The 13,797-nt window shown below is 59.3% G+C and overlaps 7 protein-coding genes across 7 annotated transcripts; 4 read left to right on the plus strand and 3 right to left on the minus strand.

Annotated features, from left to right (window-relative positions):
- Nucleotides 1–311: 311 nt before the first annotated feature.
- GLRG_06729 (haloacid dehalogenase) lies at nt 312–970 on the plus strand (the record flags this gene model as incomplete). Its single annotated transcript, XM_008097583.1, has 2 exons — nt 312–321; nt 399–970. 2 exons carry the CDS (start codon nt 312–314, stop codon nt 968–970), a joined length of 582 nt encoding a protein of 193 aa, XP_008095774.1.
- A 468-nt stretch (nt 971–1,438) lies between these two features.
- On the minus strand, nt 1,439–2,659 carry GLRG_06730 (ThiJ/PfpI family protein; the record flags this gene model as incomplete). Its single annotated transcript, XM_008097584.1, has 5 exons — nt 1,439–1,574; nt 1,633–1,691; nt 1,769–2,185; nt 2,370–2,491; nt 2,632–2,659. The coding sequence occupies 5 exons, from the start codon at nt 2,657–2,659 to the stop codon at nt 1,439–1,441; spliced, it is 762 nt and encodes a 253-aa protein (XP_008095775.1).
- Nucleotides 2,660–3,839: 1,180 nt separating this feature from the next.
- GLRG_06731 (uncharacterized protein) lies at nt 3,840–4,634 on the plus strand (the record flags this gene model as incomplete). Its single annotated transcript, XM_008097585.1, has 1 exon — nt 3,840–4,634. One exon carries the CDS (start codon nt 3,840–3,842, stop codon nt 4,632–4,634), a length of 795 nt encoding a protein of 264 aa, XP_008095776.1.
- A 1,228-nt stretch (nt 4,635–5,862) lies between these two features.
- On the plus strand, nt 5,863–7,422 carry GLRG_06732 (cytochrome P450; the record flags this gene model as incomplete). The annotated part of the gene is made up of 1 exon (XM_008097586.1): nt 5,863–7,422. One exon carries the CDS (start codon nt 5,863–5,865, stop codon nt 7,420–7,422), a length of 1,560 nt encoding a protein of 519 aa, XP_008095777.1.
- Nucleotides 7,423–7,919: 497 nt separating this feature from the next.
- GLRG_06733 (uncharacterized protein) lies at nt 7,920–9,512 on the minus strand (the record flags this gene model as incomplete). Its single annotated transcript, XM_008097587.1, has 3 exons — nt 7,920–8,342; nt 8,403–9,392; nt 9,450–9,512. The coding sequence occupies 3 exons, from the start codon at nt 9,510–9,512 to the stop codon at nt 7,920–7,922; spliced, it is 1,476 nt and encodes a 491-aa protein (XP_008095778.1).
- Nucleotides 9,513–10,183: 671 nt separating this feature from the next.
- Nucleotides 10,184–11,532, plus strand: GLRG_06734 (uncharacterized protein; the record flags this gene model as incomplete). The annotated part of the gene is made up of 2 exons (XM_008097588.1): nt 10,184–10,274; nt 10,376–11,532. The coding sequence occupies 2 exons, from the start codon at nt 10,184–10,186 to the stop codon at nt 11,530–11,532; spliced, it is 1,248 nt and encodes a 415-aa protein (XP_008095779.1).
- Nucleotides 11,533–11,739: 207 nt separating this feature from the next.
- GLRG_06735 (uncharacterized protein) lies at nt 11,740–12,898 on the minus strand (the record flags this gene model as incomplete). The annotated part of the gene is made up of 5 exons (XM_008097589.1): nt 11,740–11,805; nt 11,870–12,211; nt 12,236–12,554; nt 12,631–12,787; nt 12,847–12,898. The coding sequence occupies 5 exons, from the start codon at nt 12,896–12,898 to the stop codon at nt 11,740–11,742; spliced, it is 936 nt and encodes a 311-aa protein (XP_008095780.1).
- Between the last annotated feature and the right edge of the window lie 899 nt (nt 12,899–13,797).

Genomic DNA, 13,797 nt, shown 5'->3' on the forward strand with positions numbered 1-13,797 from the left:
CTCCCACTGGCAGCGGCCTATCCCTCTCCTAGGCATGCGAAACGCTAGCTGACTCAAACGTCACTACCGTCGTGACGATTTGTACAAGACAATACGCGTTGACCTCGCCGAAATCCTCTTTTTGACACTTACTCTGGCTTTTTTGACCGACCAATACTCCGCGCGCAATTTGTGGCTTTCTAGTACTGAATGCCTTTTTGTGAGCGTACGCCGTATAACAAAGGCCCACCGATTGACCATACAGAACAAGACGGTAAAACCTCCGTCTAGGATGTATAATTCACTTCTAGACCCGTAAGCGCCCTACGCGGATGCGGTGGCGTGAGCCCCCCCCCCCCCCCCCCCCCCCCCCCCGCGCGCAAAGAAAGCTTTGCGACTGAGATTTGTCGAGATTGCAGGCACCTATCGCTCCTTCTCAGAGCTGACGCGTGCGGCGCTGAGGCACGCCGTCGCCGAGAAGAAGTTGGAGCTGTCCGCGAACGACGAGGGGCGCCTCATGGAGGCCTACAACGGGCTGAAGACGTTCCCCGACGTCGGGGCGGCCATGGCCGTCGTCGAGGGCGACGGGTCCGTCGACGCCTACGTCTTCTCCAACGGCACCGACGACATGGTGGGCGCGTCAATGAGGACGTCGCAGGCGCTGTCGCGGATGAGTGGCACGTTCGGCCCGGGAAAGCTGGTCACGGTGGAGGAGGTGCGGTGTTTCAAGCCCGACCCGCGGACGTACGGCTACTTTGCAGAGAGGGCCGGCATGTCTGGCAGGGAGAGTGAGATTTGGCTCGTCAGCTCGAACCCGTTCGACGTCCTGGGCGCGAGGGCGGCCGGGTGGCAGTCGGCATGGATCGATAGGGGCGGCACGGGGTGGGTTGACGCCCTGGGTAGCATGATTGACAGGGAGCCGACGATTGTTGTCACGAGCGTTGACAAGGCCATCCAAAGAATCGTGGAACTGTCCAAGTCACGAAGCTAGCGAGGTGCGGGGTCGTTTGATCCGCAAAAAGTCCGTGACGACAACCCAATGCTACGAGGAGAAGACGCTGGTCCGTCCAGGTACGATGCTAGATATGGGGGGGGGGGGGGGGGGTTGGGTTGGGTTCACCAAACCAGAAAATAACATGTCATTAAGCTTAACCATGCCGGCTGTCCATTGGATTTGCTTTCACCCACGGGAAGCTGTCATTGTGGCGACATCCAGAGAAACCGGTTCGTTCTGGACAACACACTCGCTGTAAGAGCTTATGCTCTTTGTCTACATTGAGGCGCGTGACCCCCCTTCCGGTCGTGGGCTGCCTATATAATGGAAACAGCGGGCAGTTCATAAAACACTGCAGTTGATCCTCGGTCTATTAACCATAGGCGAGCTACCCGAGAGAGAGAGAGAGCCTCGAGAGCCATCTCCGAGAGCCGAAACGCGCGTCAAGAAGGGTTACTGTTGCAACTATGCGCCAACTGACTCATCATCCTTGAAGCTTTGGACCAGGTGGGCCAGGTTGACTGTCATCTCAGCCATCTTTGCCGCGTCGGGGGGGAACCGGGCGCTGACGTAATTGTACTCGGTGTCTTCTACGACGAAACTGGGAGGGATATATATGAGTGACGGGGATTATCCGAAGGTAGGACGGAGAAACGAACGGTTTGTTGGGCATCCAACTGCTCTTGAATTGGCTGGGATCCTTGAGTGCCTTGCGCATCTAAGGTGAGGTCGGGGTTAGTTTCGGCGCTGGTAGCGAGCGACACGGGCCGGGATCGTGTATCGGGTACCACGCACCTGGGTCTCCACGTTTTCCGAGCCGGCACCGTACGTTTTGTAGTACTCGCCCAGAAACAGCCTGGTACCGTGATAGGCCGACGCCTCGAAGAAGGCGGGGAGGGCGGTCGTGTTGCAATGGTAGAGGACGCTGTTGCCGTCTTCGCCCTTGGTGTTGCAGAGCAGCAGCGGGCCGTGGCAGATGGAGGAGACGATCTTGCGGCCGGGCTTCTTGGTCTTGGGGAAGTAGTCGGCAAGGAGTTTCTGGGCAGAGGCCGAGTCCAGGAGCTGCCTGACTTCCTTGTCATGGCCCCCGGGTATGTGCACGACGTCGAAGTCGCTAAGGGTGAAGCCGGGGTCGGACCAGGACAGCGGGTTCTGCATTTCCAGGGACCTGGTCATAGCATCGTAGATCTTCAAGACGGAAGCTGCAGCACCCTGGAAAGCGACACGTTAGCTTTGTTCCATGTCCATCTTGACTTTGCCGGCAATGGCAATAGCAAACGCATATTGCATCACGTCGCACCTCATCGGAATTGTGGCGGACTATTGATGTGCGATAATGCTATTTCCGTCTTTCACGGCGGAGGAGGGGGGCGGAGAAGCAAGCAAGCAAGCATACCAGGAATTTTTGGGAGATGCCCTCGAGCATCCGGCTATCGCAGCGGGGCGGGTTGCCTTTTTCGGTCGCAAAGTTTACGTGGAATCCTGCATCTTTGAAAGCCTGGTAGGGGACTGCGACCTCTGCGAGGCAAAGGAGGAGATTAGCTTTGGAATCAGCGGAGACGCGTGGAGCCTTCTTTCATCGAGCAAGGGGTTGATGGGAGGGTGGTCTTGGTAGTGCACGACAGGACCACGGGGGAGAGACGTGACAGTGACAATACCTGTGGGGTCGTGGCCGTAGTCGGCCATGATAATGAGGACTTTGACCATTGTAGTGATAACTTCCAAAGACGATGTTTCCCTGTAGCAATTGTGGATTTCCGGGGGCAGCGATGAGGTTGGGATTACGCCGGCGAGATGGCACGAAACATCATGCGTTAAAATAGTCAGGGACTAGGCCGTCTCGGGTTGATTGTTGCTGGCGCCTGTTTGTCTGAGAGAGAGGGAGAGAGACAAGCTGACATCAGCGCCGAACTCTGTTTAAGGGTCCTTTGAACACCAACAGTAGCGCAGGGAACCTGGTGTGCATGCATGCATTTCCGATCTCTGGGAGGGGAAGATAACGGCCGGCTGAAGTCGGCCTCGAGTCCGATGACGGGGATTATTAGTGTTCCCACACATAAAACTCCGTAATGATAATAACAACAATCAATAATGAACTGGCATCATACGTAGATCGTACAACAAACGGCACAAAAAAGTTTCCGGCCGAGTTTGGAGGTGTTGCGGTCCGAAGCATTGGACGAGCAGAGAGACCCTGAGGGGACCCGTCAAAAGCGGGTCCAAGCTCGGCGTCATGTGCCAGACTTTTTTCTTACTTTTTTTGTTTGCTTCCTCGTCCTCCTCCATCCCTCTCTATCCGTCCTCGTTCTCTCTCTCTCTCTCTCTCTCCCTCTCGTGTTCCCGCTGCCAAGCAACCTAATCCCAGATCCCATCCCTAACATGGGCCATCCTGCATTCTGCGCGCCGCCTTCTGCACAACTGATGGCCCTCCCCACACCTACAAAAATCCGCGGTACCCCTAGGTCAATCAAGCTTTCGCCGTCTCCATGGGAATGACATCGTGGCCACCTTGGCCCCGTCAGCCCCCCCCCCCCCCCCCCCCCCCCCCCCCCCAGCACCCAGTTCAGTCCATGCCAACCCGCTCATCATGCCCTTTCCGAGTTCGCAGACCCGCTCGTTTACGCAACCCAACCAACTTTGGTCTCCCCGGACTGGGGAAACACGCATCAGGTTTTGGTTATATAAGACCATTATGCCCCGCCAGTGCGGATGGTGACGACAGATTAGCCTGCCACTATTTTGTCGGTGTTGATACATGTCTCACCCGCGCCATCGACATTTCCTCATAGCTCTCTTGTCCTCCTCTACTGTAAGCTCTTCCCTCGATTACACCAAAATCATACACATCCGGGTACTATAGCCAAAAATGAACCTTCCACTCGGCCAAAACATGCCCGTCGACGACCTCCAGTCAGAACAAGTGCAGCTGGGCGGGTCCTACGTCGACACCGTCGTCGCCATCTCCGAGGAGCTGGGACACATGAAGGATCTCTTGCCGCTGGTCAAGCTACTGTCGCTCGTCTACAAGATGCGTTCGCCAAGCCCGGATGAAGAATGCCACATGAACGCTCTCATGCGGACACTTTCTGGCGACGCCCTCCATAAGACCACCACCGACAGGCATCCCCAAGGCTTCACCCGGGACGAAATCGTCCAGTCCTTCCAAAGGCTCCTCGGCCCCGTCCTCACCGGCTTGGCCGGCCAAGGCGACTTAGAGCAGGCCGTCGGCGCCGGTCAGGATCCCGAGTCGTTCCGCCAATTCTGGGCCCTCGACGATAGGAATCTGCTCACTGACGCCATGTCCGGCAGAGGGGCCCTTGCGGCCACGTCCGAGATGGGGGTCAACTTCCTCGAGACCTTTGTCGAGGATAAGAGCCGCCGGCTGGCCCTCACCCAGGACCACGGCGCTCTCGTGCTGGTGTCCAACCGGACCCGTGTCGGCGACGAGGTGTGGAGGATGTCGCGTAGCTCGTCGTTGGTCGTCGTCCGCAGAGAAGGCCGGCCTGAGATGCCCTCGATGGACATGAGCGTTCTGGGTGAAGCGTACAGCCATGGGTTCGCCAAGGGCAAGTCGCCAAAGGGTTGCAGGCAGGACCACAATGACATGGAATTCCTCACCTCTTCCGTCGCCGTTGGACTCGCCGGCGGTGTGCCAATGTAGGAGACCACAGCACAACCCCAAAAGCATGCTCTCGCTACACCTGGAGATTGATTTACTTTCTTTTCTTCTTCTTCCCCCCCCCCCCCCCCCCCCCTCTCCTCTTCTTTCCCCTTCCGGGAAGGACATCAAAAGCGGGGCAACTCACAGGCGTTTCTTACTGTTTTTGGTAACTGAGCAGGACGTTGGGCGTTTAGGCTGTTCATTCTGGTATCGGGCATGGTTTTTATGACTTGGAGTTGGTCAATTCAAAAGCAAACATGGTCTACTGTAAGCCACACAAGAAAAGCAAAGCAACATGGGGGGATTGTCAACAAAAAAACAAAAAAAAAAGGAGGCATCGCGGAACAACTCGGGCGGCGTAGGAAGGATTGGGTCATGAAACGCACGCTACCGTCATCCACACAACAACAACAGCAACAACAAGGCGGCAGCATTATGGAGGCATTATACTATACCCCCCGGCTTTGCATTGTTTGGAAGAAAGGTTTATGCTAGGATTCAGCTAGGCCACAGAGCGAAAAGACAAGTGATTTACACACTCATGTAAGGATCATGCAGCCTCTTGTTTGTATATGACCAACGTGAGTGAGCCCATTGTTCCTCATTCGGCATTCGTTCCTAAACCGTGGATGTTGCGGTCAGTGAAACGCATCAATTAAAAAGCGTACTAGACGATGATAGCCATGCATGGATGCATGCATGCATGCATCTACCCCTGGCCCTAGTTACTCGGTTTCCCACACGACCCAGTGGACTGGGTGGTGCGAATTGCTGATGGGCGCCGCCCGTACGGGGGGTAAATCCCATTTGTCGGGGGCCGTTTTTATTTATTTATTTATCAGTCCCGACCTTTGCCAATCGTCCGTCTCATCGGCTTGCTCCTCAACCTTATTTTCCTTCTCTTTTTTTTTTTTCTCCGCCCATCTCCGAGGCCGACTCAACGGTCACACGCAGCATCACCACGGACTCGGTCGTGACTCGAGCGCCCGGTGACAAACCCCAACCGGTGACATCCCCCCTCTGAAGCCGTGAAGCTTGCTATCGGGATGATGGACCGGGCCCTGTCTTACTTGTTGCGATCAGCCACGACGGCCATCGTCGTGGCTGCCGTCTGCTCCATCATCTATTTCTTCACGCTTCTGAGTAAGCATCGGGGCAAGATGGCCGAGCTGAAGCGCCAAGGGCTGGTGAGTGCCCCCCTCCCCTTCGGCCGGCCCAGGCCGCTCACATGTCCCCGGTCCGTCGCTCACGCCAACAACAGCCCATCGTCCCCCACAGCTTTCTCTTTGGCAACCTGCTCGAGGCCAAGAAGGCCTTTGACAGCCTGCCGCCCGGCGCGCACGCAAGCTACGTCGTGGCCAAGCTGGGCGAGCCCTTCGACAAGGGCGCCTTCTACCTCGACAACTGGCCCATGGCCGACCCGATGCTCGTGGTCACCGACCCGGACATGGCCCACCAGACCGTCTACCACCCCGTCACGGGCTCGGTCAAGCCCCCGATGCTGCTTGGCTGGTTCCACCCCATCACCGGCGGGCCCAGCCAGTTCGACACCAACGGCCCCGCCTGGAAGCGCCTCCACGCCCTCTTCAGCCCGAGCTTCAGCAACCAAAACATCACCGCCGCCGTGCCCGTCATCCTCGACAACGTCGCCGTCTTTGTCCGCCGCCTGCGCGCCCGCGCCGCCGACGGCGCCCTGTTCCGCCTCGAGCCGCTCGTCCTCGACCTCATCACCGACGTCATCGGCGAGGAGCTCTTCAACGTGCGCCTCGGCACCCAGGACCGCCCGCACCCACTCGCCGAGGCCATGAAGGGCCAGCTCCGCCTCAAGTTCACCGCCCACAAGCCCCAGAACCTCGCAGCCCGCGTCGACCCGTTCCTCCTCTTCCGCACCTGGAACGGCGGCCGCGTGCTCGACGGCCACATCGAGCGCCAGATCAACGCCCGACTCCGCACCCTGCTGCAGAACCGCGCCGACGGCCGCCGCAAGGCCGAGCGCTTCCAGTCCGTCCTCGACTGCGCCCTCGAGGACTGGCTCGCCCAGCCGGCCAACGCCGGCCGCGAGAAGCTCGACCCCGACTACCTGCGCGTCATGACCCGCAACATGCGCATGTTCTTCTTCGCCGGCTACGACTCGACGGCCTCCGCCATTGTTTACTCTCTGCACAGCATCTGCTCGCGGCCCGCGGTCCTCGCCCGAGTCCGCGCCGAGCACGACGACGTCTTCGGCGCCGACGTCCGCTCCGCCCCGGCCCGCATCGCCGCGAACCCGGCGCTGCTCAACTCCCTGCCCTACACCGCCGCCTGCATCAAGGAGTCGCTGCGCATGTTCCCGCCCGCCGGCGGCATCCGCCAGGGATCTGCCGACCTGGTCCTCCGCGACGCCGAGGGCAACGCGTATCCGACGGAGGGTGTCGCCGTCAACATAGTCCACTGGGCCGTCCAGCGGAACCCGAGGCACTGGGCGCGCCCGGACGAGTACCTCCCCGAGCGGTGGCTGGTGACGGACCCGGCCCACGAGCTGTACCCGCCCAAGGGCGGCTGGCGCGTGTTCGAGTACGGGCCGCGATTGTGCGTCGGCCAGCAGCTCGTCATGACGGAGATCAAGGCCGTGCTGGCGTGCGTGGTGAGGGAGTTCGACCTCCGGGACTGCTACGCCGAGCTGGACGGGGACAAGAAGATGGACCTCAGCGGGGTGGCAGGCCAGCGCATTTTCATGGTCGAGGCCGGGGCGGCGCATCCCACGGACGGATACCCATGCCAGGTGTCGCTGAGCGGGTACGGGGGGTGAAAAGCATGGGGGTGGATGAGCGAGGTTCATTAGACTTGTAATACGTAATATCGAGCTATCCTGTGGCACTGGCACGTACATCCTCGATGACCTGCGATGGAGGGAGGGCTCGAGTTGTTGTTTCACCCTACCATCCGGCGTCGGCACCAGGGACACGCCCACAAGCTCCATAGATCTCCCGGGAATCCCAAGAGGAAAATACGTAATGATAGTTGACGGCACCAAAATACACATGATTGACTTGCGTTGGTTGGCACCAGCTCATCAATTTACCCGGTGCCTACTTGCGTCTTCAACGTGGCTATATACAAGGGCGGGCTAAAATATTGGTGTCGAGATCTCAAGAGTAACATGTCAATCCGCCGTCGCCAGAACTAGGAAGCGGAGGAATCTATACAGACCCGGTCTCGTTCGTCTTGTCCACGCCGTGGCATGCAGCTCTTCTTCACATCCAAGGCAGGAAGCATGCGCTTACGACATGTTACTTGGAAAAAAGTCTATGCAGCCAACGGCCCCTTGCCGTCGGCGAATACCACGTCATACCACTTCCTATCCCCTTTCTGGCACACGCCGTCCCACCCGACAGACGAATACCCCGTCCGCTCCTTGGACCCGTCAAAGACCTTGACGCTCGCCTCGTCCGGCCCTTCCCCGGACGCCCAGTAAACCATCTCGCTCCCACCGTCGGCACCCAGCGGGAACCTCGCCAGCGGCGTGAGCTTCCTGTTGGACGCGAGGGCCTCGGTCACCAGCCCCCGGAGGTGGGGGTAGAACCACGTCAGGTTCCACCAGTGCTCCAGCCGCCACGCCTTCAGGCCGAAGACGTAGGCGTTGTGGTGGATGCCCACGGGCGGTGTGCCGAAGAAGAAGTCCGTGTAGAGGGGCAGGTCGCCCCAGGTGTGGCCCGAGAGGGGGGCCGGCTGCGCAGTGGCGGCGTCCCCAGCCAGTCAATCATTGACAAATGGCCATGTGATACTGACGCAACTTTCGTAGTCCAGCCCGATGCCGAACTCGAACGCCTCCCCGGCCAGCGCCGCGTCCGCGATGCGCCGCACCTCCCGCGGAAGCCGCCCCGGGCGCTCCGGCGAGACGATGCCGTTCCAGGCCGCGGCCAGCCCCCGCACCCAGTGCCGCCACACCTCCTGGTCCCCGATGACCTCGGCCAAGAGAGCCTGATCGCTCCAAAGCTGGCGCCCGGCCGCCGCCGCCGCGTCGGCCTTGCCCTTGCACTTGCGCAGCGCGCCCCGGAGCGACCCGACGGTGCCCATGACCATGCCGCTGTTGACGCACCGCGGACGCATCTTGCTGTACCTGCGGGCCGAGTCGAAGACGTACGGCAGCACCTGGTCGGTCTCGTTGCCGTAAAAGTCGGGCGGCAACGGCGAGTCAGGCCAGTACTCGTAGCGCGGGTCGGAGCCCGACTCCCATGTCGGCTGGCAGTCCTTGGCCGTGGTGACGACGATTTCCTGGGCGGGCGGGGCCACGGGGAAGTCGGGCTTGAGGCCCAGGTCCTCCCACTGCTTCCGCGCGCGGGCGTCGGCCTTGCGGTTGAGCCGGTGGAAGCGCTCGATGAGAACGGACGGAGGCAGCTGGAACCAGACGTCGTAGGCGTCGACGAGGAGGAGGAGATCGTTCTCATTGACGTCGCTGTCGTCCCGCTCGTACAGGTCGTCGATGGCCGCCAAGAGGGATTCCAGCTTCGCAATGTGCGACCCGGCAAAGTGCCAGTCCGGGCGGTTGAACTCGCCGTTCCAGTTCAAGAGGGTGGGCGTTGGGTAGCCCAGCGCGACGGCCGACATGATGGTCTTGCAGAGGTTGACGCTCGGCCCGTCGGCGGGCATGAAGAGCCGGAGTCGACGGGAGCCGCCGTTGTCGACACGGCCCGGTGTGTGGAGGCTCTCGAGATGGGACCGCGTGATCGTCCTCTCGACGCCACCACCGCCCACGAAGCGTCCGAACTCCGTCGGAAACTGCGGTGATCGAATAAGCAATGCGCAAATGCGGCGGGTTGGATCTGCGGAACTTACCCAGCTCATCAGAACATAGCCGAAAGTGCCAAAGAACACAACGGGCAGCATGAATCTCGACATAACGCGCAGCCATTCGGACGGCGAGACCGGGAACCGGCAACGGCCTTGCGCATCGCCGTCCAACAGGCCGTTACGGTCGCCCGCCTTGGACCTCGAGCTCCGGCGCCAGATAATGAAATTGGAAGCCATTGACGGGTGCGCTTACTGTCGCCGACGGATGGACGGCGGGAAATGCCACGATGCATGACGCGTATTGCACATCCCCTTTCTTGCAATAGAGAAACTTCCTAGAAGCTCTCTAATAAGTATGAGCGCCTAGGCAATTGACAAGGCACAATGATCATCATACATTGCGATGCCTCCTGTCGGCTCTCGCGGCATTCGATAGGGGGTACCGCGTTACCGTGTGACGGCGGCCACCTTCCCTATCAGTTGCCGAACCCGTCCCACGTGGTGGATTCGATTCGTCGGTGCCGGTCCCCCGTTGACCGCCCCACACAGGCTTGGCCGCCGCGGCAGGAGCACGTGGTCCGTAAACGCTTCTTCGATGGACCGACGGATGTCTTTGGCTTTAGAAGCCATATCAGCGCCTCTCTTTTCTCCTTCTTTATTTTTGGCAGTTCATATATATATATATATATATATCCTGACGGGATGGCCCAGAATCCTCGCCTGCCTGCGCGACGCGAGGGAGGGAGGGTTTCCGGAACTTTGTCAGACTCCCTTGCGCAATGACACCAAAGAGCAAGACGACGGGCCGGACCGCCGCGTTGGCACGCTCGTTGGAGAATCCGCGGCTCTTTTGGGGGTTCGCGTTGATAGGTGGGTTTTCTGTGCAGCGAGCGTCGTTGGCCGGACCAAAACCTCATTCTAAGCCGCTGCGCAGCAGCTCCCGTTCACCGTCACTAACACGAGCATAAAAGGCCTTTCAAACACAATCCTCCCGTCAATCATCCACGCAGCCAACTACCTCATCATCCCCTACCCCCGACATGTCGTTCTTCTCATCGAGCTGCTGCCGGCGCTCCTGACCAAGCTGTCGCTGCCGTTCGTCGTCCACCGCGCCCCATGCCGCATCCGACCCCTCGTCGTCGCGGCGTGCTGGCTCCTCGCCAAGCGCATCGCCGACGACACTCCGCCCAACGTCATGCCCCCCGTGCGCATATTCACGACGGTCCTCGCCTCCGTCGCTTCGGCTACGACGGAGGTCTTTTGTCTCGGGATGGTCGGGCGCGCCGGCGCGCCGGCGCTAGTCGGGTGGGGCTTCGGCACCGGCGCGGGACTGCTCCAGAACGCCGTGTGGCCGTTTCTGCTGACATACGGCGCGGGGAAGGTCCTGAGGAGCGCCACGGGGTACATCTACCACCTGGTTGCCATGTTCCTAGTCTCCTACTTTGTCCTTCTGCCGCAGAGCCTCACTAAAAGGGGCAAAAGTAACGACGACGAGCGCGGGAAGAATCGCGATGACGCCAGCGCCGAGGAGGGGCGGTCGTTCCTGGGTCGGCATGAGAATACACCGCCGCAGTCCAACAGCCAGTGGGGGATGATCGGGAAGTTAAGAACCCTCCGCGGCTTGGCCCGGTCGGACATATTTCCGCTCGTCGTGGCTTCGGCTTCGCTATCTCTGCTGCAGTACGGTCTCGCCAGACCGCTGGACGGGTCCGCCTTTGAGACGTTCTCTCACTTTTTTGCCACGTACGGCGTCGTCATGCATCTGGGGACCCTGCTGGGTCGGTCGTCGATCACTTTCCTCCCGGTGCGGAGTCTCAGGCTGCAGGTTGTCGCTTTGGGCGTATGGACCGCCGTCGCGCTGTTCAACGCCGTCTTCCTCATATCCACGTACATTGCCTTCCTCTCGGCGTTCCTAGTCGGGTTTGCGGGTGGCTCACTGTACGTCAACGTGCTAGCGAGGGTCAGAAAGGAACACGAAGACCAGGCTGATCGGGAGCTGAGCCTTGGGCTCGTCACCGCTGGCGAAACAGGAGGCATGGTGATTGGTGGTGTCGTGGGCGCCTTTCTTGAGACAACGATGTGCGGATCGCTCGTAAGCAGCAGACGCTGGTGTCACAGGTCAAGATAGAATCATTTCATGCATCCTTGATGATTATTTAATGCCGACATTTCTTCTTTTTTTCTTTTTTTTTTTCTTCCTCTTGAGTTGTCTCAGATAACCTGAACGTGTTGTGCACCAGCTCACAATCGTGTCGGCCGAGATCAATTCATTGTCCATGCTGAATATGCCAGCTACGCTTTCTCCAGTTCTCGACGAACGCTTTGTCTTGATCCATCAAAGCTGGTCCAAGATCTTCTCGGCGGCGTAGTTGACATTGGAGCCAAAGTGGTGGGCCCGAGTCTACTCGAAAGTCAGCAAGTGATGCACCGCGATGCGGTATCTGCCACGGTTCGAATCGACGTACCTGCACGTATATGGTACCGTCCTCTACGACGACCTCCCCGTAGGTCCCGTAGGCCATCTTATCCACGATACGGAAGTGGAACTCGCCCTTCTCGACCGCTTCGTTGAAGCCCTCGCGCAGCAGGTCGTCGTCGCCAAACTTCTGGTAGGCCATCTGGTACTCCAGCCCCTCAAAGTACATCCTCGTGAAGCCGCCTAGGTTCCCCTCCCAATCGTCCCTCACCTCGCTCCCCTTCTTCTTGGCGGCCTCGCGGAGGCGGGCAAAGTTGGCCTCGAAGTTGGGCACGAGCACGACGTCGGGCCGCTCTAGCATGTCGGCCAGCTTCTTGCGCGTCTCCTCAATCTGCTCGTCGTAGTCCTACCGCACCGACGTGCGCGCGGCGTAACTCATGGCGTTGTCGGACCCGGGGGCGGGCGGGGCGTCGTTGAGAGCCTTTAGCAGACCCGGGCCGTCGACGGCGTAGTCGGCGTTGGTGCCAAGTTTTCCCTCAGAGAAGACGATGGCCAGCTTGCCGCCTTCCCTGACGAGCACGCCGCAGTACGTCACGCGGGCGCTCTTGTCGGGCCGGTCGTCGAGGTCTAGGAGCAGAGAGCGGGCGTGGCAGATGGAGTTGAGCTCGGCCTTGCCATCATCGCCGTAGGTCGAGGCAAAGGTCTTGAGGTTGGAGATGGCCGAGGACACGTACCTATCCCCAACGTTAGCATCGATGAAGTGGTGGAACCAGGCCGTCCCGAGGTCCGAGAGAGAGAGAGGCGGCTCACTGTGCGATGCAGCTGCCGAGGGACTGCTTGGCGTAGCCATCTCCGGCGTAAGGGTAGAGCTCGTTGGGATTGATCTCGTCCAGCGTCCACTCGGCGCCGAGAACGTTGGAGAGCTCCTTTTGGAGGTCCTCCTTCTTGCTGTCCCACTCATCGCGGACTGCATGTGTGTAAGTAGCTGAACAAAATTTGCGGGCATGACTGAAGCTTGCGACGTACTGTTTTTCCGCAGAGCAAGGGGCAGCTTTTCAGCAGGAGGGAGGCGGGACATTGTGATGAGTTGCGGCGATTGATAAGATGAGACCAAAGCGATCAAGTAGATTGTAGAGGGTAATGTTGGTGCCGAATGTTCCTGGATGCCCTGTATCGTGCGACGAGGGCCGACGGCTTTTTATTCTTCACTCGTCTTCATCAACATAACGGGTGAAAGTCGCCCATTCCATCCCTCATTTCCACCTCCAGCCCTCCTTTCTTTCAGCTTCTCGACTACGAGACAGCCTCATCATCGGTCCTGGCCAGTCGACAGCCACGGGCCAGGGCTTCGTTCCACACGTCCGCGGGAGAGCAGTCGTCCTCACGCCCGCGCTTGGGCGACGAAGCTAGGCCGACTTTGCGTTCAAAATCGATAGTCATTCTTTGACGTCCTTGCGAGTGCCATGCATACTAGCGCCCAGCCCTATGGCGACTGAGTTGTCGTGATGAAGGGGAATAAAATTCGTTTCCCCGTGGACGTTGGCCGGATGTGGACACGACGGTGTCACGATGCAATAATGGCGCAACGAAGGCTGTAGTCAACTAAGTTTTTTCTTTCTTTCTTATGTCTTTCCCCTTTTCTTCCAGGTGGTCCCAGGGCGCCAAGGTGTGCTGCCAACCTCAGCCAAGGGGTTTAGCGGGGAGGCCTAGGCGAATCTATAGCAGCCGCAACACCGCCAAGCAGCGGTCGCGGTGATGTTTGCCGCCTCGGCGCATCAGCCTACATCACAGCACATCAAGGCCCCTTTTTTCTTGTCTTGGGTGCGGAGCTTCAGAGATTGTGAGTTTGTATCGCATCCGTATATTATTTCACAGCTTGAGAGGTGGCATTTAGGATGGAGTCGAGGCTCGAGTTGGGCCTTCAATGGTTGTTGGTTGATAGTGAGACACGCACACAAACACACAAACACCAACATG

Source organism: Colletotrichum graminicola, assembly GCF_000149035.1.
Source record: "Colletotrichum graminicola M1.001 genomic scaffold supercont1.27, whole genome shotgun sequence".
Taxonomy (NCBI): Eukaryota; Fungi; Ascomycota; class Sordariomycetes; order Glomerellales; family Glomerellaceae; genus Colletotrichum; species Colletotrichum graminicola.